Here is a 19494-nt window from a genome sequence, read left to right as displayed (position 1 = left end):
CTTCAAATCTTGGAAGACATAATGGGCTTCTACAAACAGTCTTTGCCTGCTCGCAACAGTAACTGCTATTAAAGGGACATGTCATTGATGCTCGTATATTGAAGTCTAAATAAGATGACTGTACAGTTTCTCTGCTCTGTACCTTATTGCTGCTTAACATGAGCACTGCCAATGGGGGAGAGAAGCCTGTGTAAAGGAGATGTCAGTGTCTTCCTATTTAATGAAAGGTAAAAAGTTTCTGTAATCGTAATCTCTAGCTTTCCACTTAATCAAAAAGATGGAACAGCAGAAAGAATGTAAAGGCTTGTAGCAGACCCCATGGAGCTGGCGAGAGCTCCATGGAGGATTGAGACTTAACAGTAGGAACTGTGGAGTCATGATGAGACAGCAAAATAAGTTCCTGTCTTCGACCCCCCGCCCCATAGCTTATCTGTGTAACCTCATAGGCCACTTCTCCCTGTCCCCTACTATTGGACAAGTTTGGATCCCCCTATACCCTATAAAAAAGAGCTGTTTTAGCCCATTTGACAGAAGAAGAGCTGTCGCTGGAACCCTTCACAGACTCCCCAATAAACCATCACTGTGGAACCACCAGGACTTCTCCTCTCTCGTGTCTGCTTCTTCGTCAGCCAAGGCGCCCTAGCAAGCAAGCAAGGAGCTGAAATCCTAAGAGAGCTGATAATCACTAAAGAGCTGACAATCACTGAGCTTGCTAAGGGTAGCCTGCAATGGCTGCGAGCTAACTGGGTATTGAGCTGACTGAGTATTCGGGCACTCTGTCTCCCAGAGGGACCGAGTTCCCGGACCACCTTGCATCGCTTGGTTGATAAGGCCAAGATCGGGGCTTTGTCATAAAGGCTGTTTCTCCTCTGGATTATTTCATATGGCCAGAGGGCACAGAAAGAGGCTTTTTCTGCAAAAGAAGCTGTGACTTGTGAGGGAGGTGTGATTGCCCTAAGGGGAGATGATTTGTGTCACAGAGCTGTGTTTACAGCTGAAAGCTGGATTTCTTCCACTGAAAGTTGTTCTGTGAATGGCTTTGCTGAAGCCCATTTTTAGAGATCTGAATGCTTGACAAGACATGAGGCTTAGTTATTTAGTACCATCCATGCAGCTGGAGTTGGCACCATGCCACTGATGTTGGTCTCTCCAGGGGGATGCACTGATTTATGCTGGCTATAAAATAGCCTCAAAACACCTTTGGAATCCAAAGGTACTCACATATTGTAGATGCATTTGACCGTTATTATTTTCCGATCAATGTATGCTGCAAAATGTTTCCGGCTTTATTCTATATTAGAACAACCTGAAAGGGATAATTTTCAAGTTAAATACATGCGTGGTGTGCAAGCAATGTGAGATGGTGCCAAAGATACATACTGTGCAAGCTAACAAGCACTCATTGTCTGCAGCATTTTTTTTCCTCTATAACCAATGCACTTAATCAGTTGCACACTGAGAAAGTGTAAGGTGGCTAATCGCTTTAATCATAAAGCACTAGTATTAATTTTCACTTAAAGCATCATCTAGGGAAAGTAAATGAAGATTGTTGAAATGAGAAATGCACAAGGATGAAAGAGCAGATGACATTTCTGCATCAGTTCTAGCTGATGTTTTTGGAATTGGCTTGTGTCTCTCTCTAACAGTTTCTCCAAGTAAGCCTTTTTATAAAATTAAAGTGTCCGTGGGAAACTGAAAGTGAAATATTTTTACTTTGGATCAGTTCAACCTAATGTTAAATATTTGACATCCAGAATGTGCTGAATTAAAACAGCAGCAATCAAATCCCACTCTGGTACTTGGTGCACTTGGGAGAAGAGGGTCAGACACATGGTCCCTGGAGGCAGTGAACACCATGTAATTTTAAAATCAAGTTCAACAAATTGAAAAAAAGAGATTTCCTTTCCCCAAAATGAAAGTAATACATTTTGCATTGAAAATGGCCCAAACAATTTTTAAAGATTTTTCCATTTGAAAGCTTTAATTTTCTGTTTCTCAAAGAATAGTTATTTAGCTGCTGATATTTTTTAAGACCCTAACCAGTGTGGAAATCCCTGAATATCCACCAACATTTAGATGCAACTTAATTAAAATTCATGCTGTAGTTATTTTTGGTTACCAAGGTATCACCAGGGAAGTCTGAATTAGATGGTGCATGTGGAGCACTGTTCCCTCACAAAGCTTCATCAAAATTTGATGGGGTTTAGGGAGAGTTTTTTGGGCCCAGTGATTTTGACAAGGAAGGTCACAACCCCACTTTTAACTACTGGACTTTCAACTTTTAAAAGGAGAGCTTTGGCCAAGTCCTCTTGTAGGAGCGTTGGGGGGTAGGATGGTCGGGACAGATGGAGATGAGAGATCTCTGAAGCCAGGTCGTGGAACTTGTGGTTTATTGCAACGGGCCTGGGTGCAGGGCCCTGCTGGGAGCTGCCAGCCGCAGCTTGGAGCAGGCCCGAGAGAAGAGAGGGGTAGAGAGGATGAGAGGGTAAGTGAGTAAGAGGGCAAGAGAGCAAAAGCGTAAAAGAGCAAAAGGGTAAGAGAGAGAGGTTCCCGTTACAATACAATAAATCATCTTCTGTGTTGAATATTCTAATTCTCACTAACCAATCTAGTACAATATACAAATCCTATAGCATTTACATACAGCCTATAAGAATCACTACATTATCATACTGTGTTACATTTTAAACCCTAAAAACTACTCTTTGGACCCCTTCTGCTAAGCTACTAGGGTCTGCTCTGACCCTTGGACCTGTCTGCAGGCAGAGGGTATTGTTTCATCAAAAGGGGATTACTTTCAGTCGGCCACACCATTGTTTTCCAGTTGTTCAGTAACTAAGGTATCTCAAAGCTTGCTTTCATTTCAGTCTCGCTTACAGGTTCTATATTCCCAAAATCTTTTGCCAGGCAATCATATTTATAAGGCTTTCCTGTTTCATCTTCCCCAACAGCGTCTGGATAAGCTAGTCTCTCAAAGTAAAAGAGTGTAGGAGACCTGGAATTTACAAGTAGTGTCCTTTTTTTGAAATCAAAATGGCCTAGATACAGTAAATAAAGCTACAGATATTCACCAATACTTTAAACACCTCTCCTTCACTGTACCTGTAAATTAATTTGGTTAATTTGTAATGAATTCAGTCTTTTCCATCCTGGCACTTATGGTGGTGTTCGCGGGGGGTCTTAGGATGAGGGAAGAGATGAGAATGTTGACTCCATGTTTCAGAAGGCTTGATTTATTATTTTATGATATATATTATATTAAAACTATACTAAAAGAATAGAAGAAAGGATTTCATCAGAAGGCTAGCTAAGAATAGAAAAAGAAGAATGATAACAAAGGCTTGTGACTGACCAAGACAGTCTGGACAGCTGGACTGTGATTGGCCATTAAATAGCAACAACCACACTAGACCAATCATGGATCCACCTGTTGCATTCCACAGCAGCAGATAATCATTGTTTACATTTTGTTCCTGAAGCCTCTCAGCTTCTCAGGAGAAGAAATCCTAAGGAAAGAATTTTTCAGAAAATATCATGCTACAGGCACTTCATCTTGGCATGGTTATTTGCTTTGCATTGTTTGATTTTATTTGTATGCATTTATGTTCTTCATGTTAATATTTTATTTCTTGGCAGCTATGTAGGTAGTTAAGATATTTTTAAACCTCTGCTGCATCTGCGCGAAGAGAATGCCCGGCCAGTGCCACGCGCACACTAGCAGCAGTCAGATGCGGACTGAGCCCTTCCCGACGTAAGGGGATAGGCTGCCTCAGTCCGGATTGAAGTGAAGCCTTCTGGCAACAGCTGATGAAAGTCGCGTAATGATGGACAGGAGGCAGGCAGGTCTCAGCAGCGGGGGGTTTAATGAAGGGGAAGGTGAGGGGTACAGACACGTAGGAAAGGTGCGGGGATGTGCCCGAAAGGGCGGGAACTGAAACAACTTATAAAGGATGGCCAGGGGGAGGAAGAAGCTCGCCCCCAGACCAATAACAGAATATTACAACATAATAGACAAAACATGATAACAAATCACGGCAGAGCATGGGGGGGGACTTGGGGGGTTGCCCAATCACCCTCGGCCCCGGATGGAAGATTCTGGGGCTAGGGGAGGGGGCAGGGGGTGACGGGCAAGGGGGTTGGCATAGCAACATAGGAGGGGTCAGAGGGTAACCGAGGAAACTGAGGAGGGGTTAAAAGATGGATATAAAAATTGCAACAAAAAGGTGGGAGTAACTAAGCAACTAAAAGACTGACAGGGGTGGCTGAGGGAAGAAATGGGGGAGGGGGGCCTGGGACAGGTGCCATCTTAGGCATATAGAACTTAATATAAAATAAGCTAAAAACATATAAAACATTTAACATTTAACATTGAACTAAGGAAACCCGTGAACCCTTGACCAAACAGCACACGCACCACAACACCTGCCTTATTTCAGATTGCTTTGATTAAAGTATAATGTTCAGAATTTCTGTTTCTTTCCCAATAGAAGCAATATGCATAATGAACATCTCTTACCAGGGAACAGAATAGCAGTGCACAGTGTCTTATAAAATGCTGGCCACATTGAAGTCAATGGTAGTTTTTGTGTTAAAATCAGCAATTTGACAGATTATGTAAATAGCAGTTTGTTCTACTGTGCATTGCCTTTATTTTTTAAGCATAACAGTGAGAGGCATAGACTTCAGCAGAGCCAGTAATGGTACATGTGGAAAACATGACTGCCTGGGATAGAATGTTTTCCTCTTGAATGGGAGCTTGTATTTGATGAAACTTTGGCTACTTCCAGTACTGTATAGCTGTCTTTTTGGTGAAACTTAAATGTATATGGTAGTGGATACCTCAGTCACACGTTCCCTGTGCTGTCCTTACTTGTAAACATTGATGCAGATTGGGAATGGTTGGAAACATTTTTCAGGCAAATAATTTTCTGATTTTTGTTAAATGAGGCGAATCTTTAAATATGTACAAAGGTGAGGATGAAGACTGTGCTGTGTTCAAGGACTTCATCATTTCAATGCTAGAAGATGATTTTTAGAATTCCTTCCTGTGAGAAACAAAATAACTTTAAATCAGTGGCACTTAACTCATTTGCAGGATTAGTCAACCATGATACTGTGTCTGACTGATGTAATTGAGGATCTTTCTGTCAGTCATGTAATGATATCTAGGACACTTTTTAAAATTTAACATCCAGTAAATTTCTGTGAATACATTAGCTATGATCAAATATACTAATCTTTAACAAAAGAACCTGGAATGATCATGTACTATTTAGAATCTTAAATACTTGAAAAACTTAGTATGTGTGGATTTACATGAGCACATTCTGAAGATTCCACCTTTTCTCTCTGTAATTTTGGATTTAGATGGTTCCACATGGAATGAGCAATGCAAACTTTAATTAATGCCAGAAAATCTAAATTGGTGCATTAAAATTCCTGAGAGCCCAGGATGTCTTGACAGGTATTAAGTCACATTGTAATTCTTCCCTGGGATACTAATGAGGTGATATTAAAACTGAAATAACACACAATAGGTCTTCAAGACCTTTTAACTCTAAGGATTGTACATCAAGCTGTGTTTGCTTTTTGTGACAGAAGAAATGCAGGTAATAGTTTGCATTATGTTTTTTGAGTCTCTTCTTTGAAATTTTCACCTCCTTTTGCTTCATCTACAATGTCACTTTTATGTCTTCATTCATCTTCCATATTGTCCTGGTTTAGGGCAAATTTGGGAGGAAACCTCCAAAAGGGGGCCCTTCCAGAAAGCCCACCCACACGGCCCCTCCCCCCAACCGGTTCGGGAAAGATTCCTTGGAGAGAAGTGGAAAGAACCTGTTTATTTAACAGGCACAGCACCCCCCAGCACACAAAATGAACAATATCAGATGACAAAACCTTTTCACTACTCTGAAAAAGATGACAAATTCAGAAAGTCTCTCTTGGGGGTGGTCACTCTGTTATCAGTTCCTCCGGTGCTGGGGGCAGCTGCTGCAGCCACAGGGTGCAAACTCCCGGGGTTTCCCAGGTCCCAGTCCAGAACAGGCTCGGGTGGGTCCAAGAAAGGGAAAGAAAAACAGTCCAGGGAAAATTCGGACTGCTTAACTAAACTAACTAATGAGTAGAAGCAAAAAGCAAGAGCAAAGCAGGAGCAAAGCAGAAGCAAGAGCAAGAGCAAAGCGAAAAGCAAAGCAAAGAGCAAAAGCAGCACTATGTACCGCCCTGTCTCTGTATCCCGCCAGCTGTGAGGGAGCAGGCTGATAAGAAACCAAACAAAACTTTACTCTTCAGAGCCAGTCTTGAAGGCACAGAACATAATATCCAGCATAAACAGAACGCACAAATGGGGATACAAGCATCATAATGTCACCCTAGGACACATATTCATGCAATTTAGGTGCAACACCAGCTGTGTGGTTGTTAACAGTTTTCTTGTCAGCTGAGAAGCCTTTCATGAGAAGGAAAATACCCAACCAGTTTTCTGTCTTGTCTGCTTTCACTTTCAGTTCCTCTGCATCACCAGACTAGCTTTCCCTGTCCTCCCCTCTCCATAACTCACATGGACCAGGTCTCTCTGTTGTAGGTCACCCCCCAAACCACCTAAGCCACTTTCCCTCTTTGATTTCCCTCTTTGCAAAGCTCCAGTTTGGCCATTCTGTAACAATACGTTGGTAGCCTCTATAAGTGGTCATCTTTAACAACCTGCCATATTTGTTTTCTGAGTGCCATTGCAACCACAAGTCCAGTAATGCTGCCTTTTGCTGTGAGCATTGGTGATAACTGTCAGCTTTTTTGGACTCTGCAATGCGGCTGCCAGTGCCTGCTGATCACACACTGCAGCAGGGAAAGGTGGCTCTCCCAGCATAAGTGACCACTTCTTGCCAGACCATGTCATGCTAAATGACTTGACTTGAAGGACTGCTGAGTTTGTATTGCAGCCTCTGAGCTATAGGTTTTCTTACAGTGATGAAAAAAAAATCTCCCTAATCCCCCACATGCTGCTTAAGAGACCTTGGTGCTGAGTGTGATCTGGATCTTGCTATGTTTGATGAGAAGAATCCATGGCAGATTTTGCTAGATGTTGAGCTCATGGGCAGGAGCAAGATGGTCAAGCTCCCCGTCCCTTCCTGCTTATCCTTCCAAGAGGTTCTAAGTGCTGGCTGCCATCAAAACATTGCAAACACAACCTTTTTTGCAGCTCAGTGCCCAGCAAGCACATATTTGATGTAGCGATGGGCTTGTCAACTATTTCTTACAGGGACATAACTAAGAATAATGGACTTGGACCTCATTTCTCTGCTGTCAGCTTTATACCTCTATTAGTTTTTCAACTTCAGTAGGTCAAACTAATGCATAATCAAAGTATCTGAAGGGGAAAACTATCCATTGGAAGGGGAATGTGGGCCAGGTTTTTAATAAAATGGAATGCCAAAACTAGATGAAAAGTGTATTCAGAGTATTTTTCTGTAGAAGTCATTGCACTATTTGTATTTCCTATTATAATAAAATAATCCAAAGACTCATGTCTCTAACAACTTATTTGCCCTTTCCCCCCTTTTCATTTCCCCCTGAATTAAAGAAACCAAGGAGTTCACTCTATAACCCAAGGCTTTAAATTTGCTACTTGCCCTGAAAATCTTTAACAGCAACTAGTTGCCTAATTTGTTTTTATTTTACTAATTTTACTGCCTTAGCCTTATGACTCCCTATGAACATACCTCCTTTGTGTGTTGTAGGTACAGCTTAAAGGTTCTTGTGCACCCCCTTTGAAAAGTAAGGAATGTTTGGCTGAGCAGAAATAGGTTTCAGTTCTGTAGGTTAACTTGCTTTTACCTTCAGAGCTCTGGCTCTGAGCAATTAACAACTGGTGATGTGCTTCAGGTTTTTTCCCCATCAACCTGAAAATTGTGGAGCAAGCTAAGAATGCCAAAAGGTCAATAATGAAGCAGTGTTTTTATTATAAACAGAAATTAATTTGGCTGCTTCTTTTTAATAAAGTCTTATGTATGCCTCAATTTCTTTTTTTTTCCTATGTCAGGTAAAGATGCAGGGGAAAATAATAGAGGGTATTTCAATAAGCTGGTTTTCTTTTTAAAAATTGATTGCAAAAATTCTCTACCTCTTAAAAATTCTGCCCAACGTAACATTTTCCCTGAGTCTTTGTGATTCCCATTTTTTTGGACCTGTTTGACTATACACATCTGAGCTAAGCATTAGCAAACAGCCACAGGGTTAGATGGCAATTAGCTGGATACATTTGGACTTTCATTTTGTTCATCGGGAAAACACCTGACAACCTTGGTACCTAAGAATTAATTTCTGATTGCTTTCCGGTTCTTCGGAGCTGGGAAATAGCTGTGCTTAGATCTTCCTGGGTGGTAGATCCATAGCACTGCTGTACTGCCCGTGTGCTTTACCCTGTGTGAAATAAAAAGTGTGTTTACTCCACCCCTTTTTTTAAAGATGCTCACATGCTGGGGAGCATCAGCCAGCAGTGGAACTAATGCTGGTTTTCTCATTTTGTCTGCAGGGGAAATAGGAAGGCCATTACTGTGGTACAAGTAAAATAAGTGATTGTGTGACATTGTAGTGCTAAGTGATATGTAGAGAGGATCATCAATTACTTGACAAAGAAATCTGTTTAATATAGAAAAAGAATACAATGTGATATGACCTCCGCAAAGCTATTTGTCTTCATAACTGTAACTTTAAAAATAATGCTACCTTAATGAAGATAAATGCAAATGTTAAAGTGAGACTCCATGTTTTTTTCAACTGCCTTTTTGTTTGTTTGCTTTTAAACCTAAGAACTGAAAAACTTTCAGCTTTGCAAAGTAAGTTGTTAGATAAGAAGTGAGGGACAGCTGACTTGTCTTCCTATAAACTCTGAAGCTGGATTATTAGAATTCTTACATTTTATAAGCTCAACAATTTTAACTGTTGTAAATGAAGCAGTAGAAACTTGTTGTTTGCAGTCAGTTTATCTTCTTTTGACTATAATTCCACTAGTTTTTCCTTTGGCCCAACCCAGATGCTTGGTGATTGTTGAGGAAATTGAAGGTTTTTTCAGTAATAACTACAAAATTAAATCACTGTTGTGGTGAGCTCTTTACTTGCTCATGCTGTGGCCAAGTAGAGCCTGTACTGAATACCTGGAACTGGAATACCAAGAGGGCTTACAGGCACCTCAGGTACTATTCTGGACCCAGGACACAACTCCATCAATTTCAAATGATGTTCTGATTTATTATTCTGTGGCTGTTTTGAAAAGTACAGCAGAGAAGTGTGCTGCTGTCTTATTATTCAAGATCTGGCTTGTGTTGTCTGGCTCAGTATTTTTACTTTCGTGATGTGCCTGTAAGAAGTGGGTAAAAGGCTGCAATTTCTGGGGAGATGTGGCAAATGTCACCAGTTGTGAATTTGCTCTTTAAGGTTAATATCTTTGAACAAAACCCATTACTTTGTGGATATATTCTTGGTGTTTACATGGTCTTCAAACCAGCACTGAATTTGCTGGATAGAAATATAGGACATATACATTAGTTCATATAGAGGCAGAGGCATTTAAAAAGTTATAGGGCTTTTTTCATTTCCATTTTAAAATCCCCACAAACCAAACCAAAATAAAAGTGTGCTTCCCATGGCAGAGAGGAGAGGGCTTATTGTACAATGGCTGACTTAGCAGCAGTGTCTCTGTTGTTTTGTTAATGATCTTTAAGCCTTGCAGCATCTCTCCTAGGTTAAACATGTTGTCTCCTCTTTCACCTTTTGGTGAGCATATTCCATTTATTTAAGCCTGTGTGAACAAAATTGAATTTCATTTTGCCACCACATGATCTTCAGACTTATTTTAGTACAGTTTCCCTGAGATGTTTTATGTTGTAATTTGAGTTCATGGCTTTGCTTTCTCTTTGGATCAGTAAAGAAATCAAACAAAAAAAAAAAGGTATCTTGCTGCCTCAGATCTAGTACAGGACTTTAATGTCATTAATAGAATCAGCCCATGACCAGTGGGATGTGGCTTTGTCTCCTGCACTAGCATGTGAGCATAGGCATATTTCTTGACTTACAGAGAAAAAGGAAAGTGTATGTGAATTACGCTGCAGAAGCTTTTGAAGTCAGACAAAAATTTATGGGCTTACTGCATTATTCAAGGTACATAATTTTATTACAGTGCTGAACAACTCATGGGACAACTGATTTATTGTTAGTGTCATATTTTGCATAATGAATTTTTTGCACAGATGATTATACTGTATGTGTTTTAAAAGGTACAAGACAATTCTTTGGGAAATTTTAGTCTTAAGGTTATTTTTAAGGAAAGCAGAATTTTATACAGAGGCAAAAGTAATCCATTTGTGTCATGGTATACAAGCCATTACTTAATAAATTATTGAAAGGGTCTCATCCTCGGATCTGATACTCTTCTGTTAGTATTTTGTTTGGTGTAGAGGCTAGAAAGCAAAAATAGAGACATTCCTTAAAGAGCAATACCATTCCTCTCTGTAGTAGCATTTTTATTATATAATAGATATTATTTATATGTAGTTGTGTATAGATAGTGACTGATAAACATCAAATCACTCTGCAGCAATGAACTCATTTTGATTGAACATGAGGGATTAGATTCACCTCATTGTGACACCCAGTGCCAATGACTGGTCTAAAGCCAGACCAGTGTTTGAAGTTGGAGGCTCAAGTTCTTCCCGAGGTTGAAAACCAGGCAACTACCTTAGATATTGAAAATCAAATGTTAAACACTTCAAGTCTAAGAGAAGGAACTGCCAGTAGACTAGTTTGGCAAGAAAACAGGGCACTGAATCACCAGAGTGGAAAAGCAAAGTGTTCCCATTTCAGCATGCTATTGTGGATCCTCATCTGCACTGGTTTTGATTGCAACCTCACAGGTTCCTATGCTAATTAATTCTCCATGTTAGCAGTAAACTCCCTCTTGCTGCCTACTGGGGACTCCAGCCTATGGAGGACAATGGCAAAACACAGATTTTAATATTCACTTTGCAAAACACAAAATGAAATATTTAAGCTGTCCACTCAAGCAGTTCCCTTTGTGGTACAATTCTAAAATGGTTTAATTTCTCAGTTTAGCTTAAAAAAAAACCAAAAGCTGAGGCTTAGGTATTTGTGGATTTAATCTTTAAATTAGGAACTTGAAGCAGTCCATTTGTACTTCTCTCTGCTGTTTCATTATCCATTTCACTGCTTCCATAGTGTGTGAAATACTCTTTCACAATGCTGAAACTCACTGTCTTTTCTCAAAGACCCTAATGAAGATAAATTGCTCAGCTAGGAGTTGTTTTCTTTCCAAGACTTCTTCTTAATTTTGCCCTTTGTCGATGGTTCCCACTCCATTAGTTATCTTTTTCCTATGAGCGCTGTGATCCAAAATGAAGCAAATGAGAGCTACATGATCTGGCTAAACAACTTGGTTTATAGCCTGCCTAAAGGTATCTTTCTATAAGCTGCCTTATCTGGGGTCTGCAGTAGGGCTGCAGTTTGCTGTAGGGTGTCTGAATCATTCAGGCTGGAATCCCTTTGTCTGTCACTGCTATGAGCACAACTGGTACAGCAGCACAGCTAGAAGGGCTTTTCAGCCTTAATTTATGCACAGGGGAATTCTAGAGTCGAGAGTGGTTGATACAAGGTGCTTGCATATTTGATGATGTCCTGAAAAGTCAGCCTTACCAGACCCCCTTTGAGCTTAGGGTATGTAAGTGGGACTGCATTTCTACTAAATGGGAAAATAAAACACAGTTGACACATGACTGAGTTTAAATCTTCATTTGTACAATATTTTTAGAGCTGAAGCAGAAGTTCTGAGTGAATATGAAGTTGGCAGCATGTCTGTGTGGTATCTATGACAGTGAATTTTGTAACTCATTAAATGTTCTGTGGAAAAGTACTTGTTTTCTGCTGCTTTTAAGTCTCCCCCTCAGTAATTTAAATTTCTTAAATTATGAGAAGTAGTAAAAAATAACTGCTTGTCTACCTTCTCAGTACTACTCATGAATTATAGACAAATGTCAAATTCCCCTTTTTTCCCTGGCTGAAAAGTGATGTTCTGTTTACTCTTAGGTCATGCAAACCTCTGCCATTCTAAGTGCTGTATAAGCCATTTGGGGTAATTAAAAGAAGCAAATTACCCAGACACCTGGGCACAAAGACTTAGAAGCACTGAGAATTTGTAGCTATAGCTGACATGACTGGAAGGCATCTTTGGGCTGAAAATCAGGGCCTTAGCATGGAGATATGGAGAGATCCATAAGGATCTCAAGAAGAAATTAATCTCTGAGCTGGAAGACAGCATTAAGTCATTTGAGAGCCACTCTGAAAATCTCTGCTCCATTCAAATGCTGCAAAATATTTACTGTCTGTGCTGTATATAAGCAACCAAGCTTTGAAGTGACCACCCAAAAAACCCCACTGTACAATAACTTGAAAGACACTTAGTTTTGCCCTCTAAGTATCAAGGGCAATGTTATCCTCATTTCATCCTGGAACAAGTTTTTGGGAGTTTAAGGGTTTGAATCCAAAACTTGGGTGCTACCAATGGACTGTCTATTCCTGTATCTCAGGAACTGAGATTCAGATGAAAGGGAATGTTTTTAGGAGCAAAGCTATTCATGCACAAATCTCAAATTATCTTCAATAGCATGCTCAGCCAAATCTTAAAAGGAATACAAGTACACATTAATTGAGAATTACCATAATTCAGTTCCTTGAGTATGATGATTATTAAAACATAAACTCAATAAACATACACTTGAGAGGAAACTGCTAAATATTTTTAAAAGCCTAATTTTCAGACACCCTTTATTTTTTCATTAAGAGGGAAAAAAGGAGATGGCACTTGACTTTCTGAAACTTTCTATTTGCTTCAGATCAAAAAGTTGCTGAGTGTCCTTAACTGCTGATAGGACAAGTCAGCAATAAATTAGATTTATATAGAAAGCAGAGACATGGGATGACATTTTGAGAAGTGCCTGAAAGCCACATTTGTGAAGCTGTTCAGACAACTAAAGGAATGAGAAAATATGCAAAGAGATTTTTGGGTATATGTGCTGGCCATTAATGCAGTTTTCACAGTTGAATCTTGAGAAATTTACATTCTTAGGCATTGAAATGCTTTTAGAAATCTTACTGTTGTAGTATCACGAAGGAGGTTTTCAAAAATACTTCTTTTGTGGAAGACCCAAGTGTCTTGTCACTTCCACCACCATTTGGAAAATGGGATTTAACCTTTGCTTTGCCACACCAAGTAGTTTAATACCTGAATACTCTTGTAAGTGTTGATGTTGATGCCCAGTAGTAACCTGATCTCTCACACCATCTCACAATTGACCACACTGGTCTACAGGAGGCTTTGCATGCCAGAAAATATTGTTCCCTAGGCTTGCTGGTGTAGAAAATGGGAAATGGCACAGCACTGTAGGGACTGGTTTCTGTCCAGATACATCTCGCAGAATGAAGAGGGCAGTTTGCTATTGATTCTCGGCTTTTCATTCCATTTGTGTTTCACTTCATGTCTGTTCTTCAGCTGATTTTCTGTGTTCCTTGTGTTTTGTAGAATGCCAAAGCCAGCTATGACTTCAGCAGCAATGATCCCTACCCCTATCCCCGCTATACAGATGACTGGTTTAACAGGTAAGTGGATTGTGGGCAGCCTGCTCTTCACTTTGGTTTATGTAAGAAATTCTGCATTTTTGTGAAATGTCTGGTTTTTGCTAAATTCAATCATCACAGAACAGACACTGCAGTCTCACTGCTGCTTGAAAATTAGAGGTTATTTACAACATCATTTTTTTAGGCTTATAGTTTATAAATGAAGTTGCTGCTCCAGAAAAGTATATTTTTAGATTGTTTGGATAAGTGATGGCTACATAACTTTTTGTTGAAAACTTTTTAAAGATTTCAGGGCTCAGACTGAGTGCTTATCAAAAAATATTTCAGCCCTATTTGATGTGGTTTTCATCTCTGACTTAGGATGACTGGATGGTCTCCTAGTTTTGGATGGGGGTTTTTGTTTTTATTTCTAAAGAAATCAATTGTAGTTCTGTCAGAGTGACACAACAAAGAAGCAGCTGTGCTTCTACCTCAGATACAGGCCTCCTGGAATGGATTAAACAGAGTTAGGAGCTGTGATGTCCTTCTTTGTAGTCCTGCAATTTTATGGCCAAAGCAAGATCTCAATGAGACTTCTGCTTCATTTTGTGAAAGGACCTCTGACACTTTTAAAGTAGTATGAATCCAGTTAGTGAATGGAAAGTCACAGAAAGACTAGGGCTCTAATTTGTGAAGGTCTGCTGACTTTCTTGCTTTATTTATGCAAAGGATCTTTTTAGGAGAAAGATACCACTTAGCTCTGGAGAGGAAGAAAATTAAAATTAGCTTTAGTGTGTAATGGTAGCTTTTGTTGTTTTCAGTGTGGAACTTCATAAAATTGGGTATGTTCTGCCAAGTCCCATTAACACTGATTCTGCTGCTATCAAGTATTTTATAGTGGGGCCCATTTTGCCATTCTTACCTGTTCGGCAAAGTAAACTCTCCCTGGAGGGAGTTACATGCTAAAGTCTCTTTGAATAGACCTCAAACATTCCAGATGTGGCAGGGGTTATTGTCTCTGGTCCCAGGTGCCCCTGGCTAACTTCAAGCACTTCAGTGAAGCATTGAGGGTGAGCAGCACTATTGTTTGTGACCCAATCTGTGATATTTGAGAACGACATGATTCAGGTTGTCATAGAACTGCATCAGTTTCCTCTGTTTCTTGGGGGAATGGAGAGTTCAGGTCAGCAATAGGAGGAGGAAAACCACAGAGAAGTTACTTTGCAGATATCCTTCACTGTTCTTTCTTTTCAGAAAAAATTAAATTGATACTTAGGAAATATAACATTGTTTGTCAATGAACGTTAGTCATACTGGGATGCTCCATCCCTGGAAGTGTTCAGGACCAGGCTGGATGGGGTCCTGAGCAGCCTTATCTCATGGGTGGCATCCCTGCCCATAGCAGGGAGATTGGAGCTAAATGATCTTTAAGGTCCCTTCCAACCCAAACCACTCTATGATACGATGAACCTTCAGATTTCTTTTGCAAGACAGGGAATTTTCTGTCTTGCAAGGTAAATCATGGGAGCAACACATTCAGTGGAGCATCCCTTTCCTGCCTTCAAAGTGTAAGGAAGGATTTAAGATGCAAGATTCTTAGTTTTCTGCAGGTTAAGATGCAAACGAGCATTCTCTATCCAGCTGTCCAGGAGTAGCTGTGACTACTGTGTATTTCTTTGCTATTCTGTTAATTGAGCTGACATACTCCTCTATAAGCTCTTACCATGGCTTCTGACTCCTGAATTAGTGTCGCTGGTAGGTAATAGCTGTCTGCCTCTGACAGTCTGTCCCTATGTGTAGCTACACAGGTGCATCTGGATAGGCCATGATTACATGGACTATCTATTGAGAGAAACCTTAAATAAAGGCTCCATTTTGCACAGCCAGTGATGCATCTCCCATCGAATTTTATGCATGCAGAAGGATCAGACTCGAAATAGGATAAAGAACATATTCTATAAAAAATACATTTCTGTGTGAGCAATTCAAGTGTTTTGTGGAACAAGAAGCAGAGGAGTGATCACTAAGGGGCTTTTGTGAGCTGCCAGCTGCATGTGAAATGTGTTTGTAAGACTTTAGGAATAAATAGGAGAGGTTTTTGCAGGGAGTATTCCATTATTCACAGCTGCTCTGCTTGTAAGCACAAATTCCCCTTCCATTTGGGGCTTTGCAAGACTGCTGGAATCACTTTGGCCTTTCCATCTAACAGCCAATGGCCTATGAAACCATGCAGGGTGGTTTTTGGAAGGGAAGGGTGGTGCCTCAGGCAGGAAATTGCTATCAGGCAGTTCAGCTGCTGCTGTGAGCAGAGGCCCATAGATGGCTTGGCAGCCAAGGGGTTTATTCTCATGTTTGCTGTATTCACTGTTTGACTGTGTTCAGATCCACAGCTTGGGGACCCAGCAGGAGAGGGTGCACTTGGTTCAACATGGAACAGAGTTGTGCTTGAGCCTGAGGAGCAGTGGGAGCAGTGAAGGAACTTGAATCAAGCCCTGTTCCCAAAACGAGAGGCAGCCCCACAGAACTCAGTGTTTTCTAAGAACCACTTTGGGAACTGACTGATTTTGAACACTCTCTCCTGAACCACATTCAGTACCTTGGCATGTACCACATTCTGCAGTGAAGAGGTAGCCATAGGAATTAGTGGCCTCATACTACCATCTGATTTCATGTTGTGAGCATGCAGAAGGCACAACTTGGGCTTTCGAACTCAGAGCAATGAGACTACAAATTTCTGCCCTGATCTAAATTACCAGTAATTATCTCTGCTCCTATGGCCTTTGTATTCTCTATATTCTCTCACTCAGCTAATGAGTTAGCAGGGAAAAATTTATTTGCTATTTTGGAAACCTATATTCTTCAGATGTCAGAATCTTTTGCTAACTGTGGATCCAAACCAAAGTAGGAGAATGTTTTCCCTTCTGTAAATAATGCTTAGAGGCTGACAATGTTATGTGAGTAAAAAGGGGATTGCATATGCCCCACAAAGTGTCCATCTGAGCTCTGCATGTTTAATTGCTGCCCAATGCAAGCAGCTAAACTGGTCAAGAAAGGCAGATGGTCCCAGCTATTGAGACTGCAGCTCTGCATAGCCCTCCCCTGCAAACAGCTGAAGATTGGATGGATGGGTCCTGTCCTTTGCTGTCTGCAGAAGCATTTCAAAGCAGATGAAAAGGTACCTCAATAAAAATCTGTGCCACCTCTGACACTTTCAAAAAGACATCAGTAAGGAGGCACACACAGGACCATTGGCAGTGGATTTTAAAACAGAATTCTTTTCAAAGACAACAGACAGTGAAATTTTTGTAGCTACTATAGAGGTATTTTTTAAAATACAGTATGCAAAACTGTTTTTCAACTAAATCCACTTCTCCCCCTTACTTTTTCTATGCATGTTCACATAAAATGTGTTCACTTACATAAAGTTTATGGAAGACTTGCTCTACTTGCTAATATATGGTTTACCTTTGAAGTAGCTTGTTCACAGATGAAAATATTTTTGTGTTTTATCCCCCTATGTTAAATATTGAAATAGGGAAGAGGTGAACACTGTAGAGAAAGGCTGTGATTTGTTCTTCTGACATGAGTCACTTCATAGAAACCGCAAAGGTTTATCAATGATACATGAACAGCAAATAGGGCTGAGTTGGAAAAGTCTGCTATTTGCTATTAATAATTCAACCAAATGCACTTCCATGTACTCATAAGTGATTTTTTTTTTCTCTCTAGTCAGCGTCACAGTATTGAAACTCTGAGCTGCTGGAATAGGCCTGTTTACAGTCTCCATTGTGTGGGCCACTGCTCTGGAGAGGCTAGGACAGGGAGAAGACCTTCTGGTAAAACTTTTTTGTCAGGAAGGTCCTAATACAGTTTTTCTCACTGTAATCTTGCAGCATCAGTAATGTTTTGCACCCCAGCATTAGTCAAACCAATTTTGAACAAAACCATTTATTCTTCTCTGTGCCTTGTAGTTGGCCCATAGGTGACTAGATAATGAATGCCTAGCATTGCTAGCACCTACCGATGAATGTTGCGTTTCTGTCACACTTCTTTGAGCAAGATCATGAGGGAAAATCTTGTTGTTTGATTGTTGATAGAAATTTCTGCAGGAGCTGAATAAGAAATCTGTATTTCTGTCTTCTCTACCCCCTTTGCAAAAGGAAGTGGACGAGATCTTTTGTCATCTCTCTTTATGGAACTACCTCTAAAAATATATTCTCCTAAGTAGAGCAGGAAAAAGTATGTCTTGCTTCTTATCTTTTTATTAATGGAAAGAGAGAGAGAAAAGGTGATTAAAACCTGTTTTGCTGCCTTCCAGGATGGTCCATCTGATACTCAGTATAACCTTTATAATATAGCGTTTTGAATTGCATGAATCCTTAGCATGCTGTAGAATCAGCGCCAGTTTCAATGCTCAGAGTGGATTGATGTGAGCAGTAGGATGGAGTCATATATTGATTCAACATCTTAGACTAAAAAAAACCCTGACAGCAGCACAGGTTTCAGTAATTTCCCTGCTGCTATGCTGTTTTTTAAAAACTAGGTTATATTGTCTGCATTTCTCTTCTCTTGAGTTTAATTTCTAGGATGAATTAGGAGAAAGGAAAATGCAATTTCCCTTCCTGCAGGAGCCACTGCCAGGGTGCCAGTAACTGCCACTACAGCTAAAGAGTCTCTGTTAAGAGCTGTAAAGCACTTCATAGACACCAGGTATTACTGAAATGCCATGTGTCAGCCCAAAGTTGGACCTCTGTATCAGAGCAGACTTTTCCCACTTGAGCAGAAAACAATTGCTCTGTGAGCTGGAGCACCTTGTCAGCTCTTTTGGGAATCAGGCGCTGGATGAGAGGGATGCATGTGCCTTAGGTCCCACAGCTTTGCACCTGGCCAGCCATGTGCAGCTCTGCTGCTGAGGAGTGCAGTGACCATTGTGGCTCCCTTCTCCTACTCCAGCTTGGTATTGCACCCACCTCTTCCTGTGGGCATTTCTTTTGTGGGCAGGGATATGCTCTTTGTACGTGTTCAGACAGCAAAAAGGCAGCCCAGACTGTTCCATAAGGTTCAAAGTAATGGGTGTCACGGTGTCAAGACACAAAAATAAAGGAACTAATATTGATTTTATATTTATGCTGTTCTGTCAGGGGCTGTTTCTACTAAGATTTGTTAACGAGGCAGAGCCTGTCTCACAAGCTAAAATGAAAAGGCCTGAGTAACTTTACAGTTAAATGCAGTGTAGGGATACATGTTAACCTCAGAGCAAGCCTCACTCGTCCTGCAGAGGGGGAACTGGATATTGCCTGCTTCAGCAAGGAATGAACACGTGCCAGTATTCAGCACTCAACAGTTTTGCATTGAATGGTTTTCCTCTGCAGCACTGGGAGCTGACTGAGGCAAAACAAGCTCACAGTGATCCAGCTCAGCTCAGCACGTGCATTAGCTGGGGTTCATCTGGTCTCTCTGCCTTCCTTTTCACAGCCACGGGACAAGGTGTGCAGGAGAGGTGTCTGCTGCTGCCAACAACAACATCTGTGGTGTGGGAGTTGCGTACAATTCCAAAGTGGCAGGTATGGTAGCAATCCAGGGTGTAAATAGCCCACTGTGCTTCAGGCAGAGCTCCTCCTGCAGAGACAGAGGGTGTTGCCCAGGACAGGGCTGCAGATTCGTGCTGGAGAGAGGAATTTCTCCCTGGCTTTGCCTTTTCAATCAAGGGCCTTATAAATAAAGGCTTTTTAATAACAGTGCAAAAGAGCAGCTCTGCTCCTTCATATACCAGCTCCTGTTTGTATGCTGATTTTCAGTGCTTCTTCCCTGCGTAGCTATAGAATCGTTTGTGCCAAATCTCATTTTGCAGGAGGTAAAGTATCAATTCCTGCT

At 40.7% G+C, this 19494-nt stretch overlaps 1 protein-coding gene across 1 annotated transcript in view; it reads left to right on the top strand.

The window, feature by feature from the left end:
* PCSK2 (proprotein convertase subtilisin/kexin type 2) overlaps positions 1-19494 on the top strand; it is a 108915-nt gene that overhangs the window by 60906 nt on the left and 28515 nt on the right. The window contains exons 6-7 of the mRNA XM_031060937.1: positions 13586-13662; positions 19096-19184. Coding sequence (XP_030916797.1) covers positions 13586-13662; positions 19096-19184 — 166 coding nt within the window. The remainder of the gene's footprint in view (positions 1-13585; positions 13663-19095; positions 19185-19494) is intronic.

Source organism: Geospiza fortis, unplaced genomic scaffold, assembly GCF_000277835.1.
Source record: "Geospiza fortis unplaced genomic scaffold, GeoFor_1.0 scaffold134, whole genome shotgun sequence".
Lineage (NCBI taxonomy): Eukaryota > Metazoa > Chordata > Aves > Passeriformes > Thraupidae > Geospiza > Geospiza fortis.
Note: the sequence above shows the minus strand (reverse complement) of the source record. Positions and strands in the feature narration are given on the sequence as shown.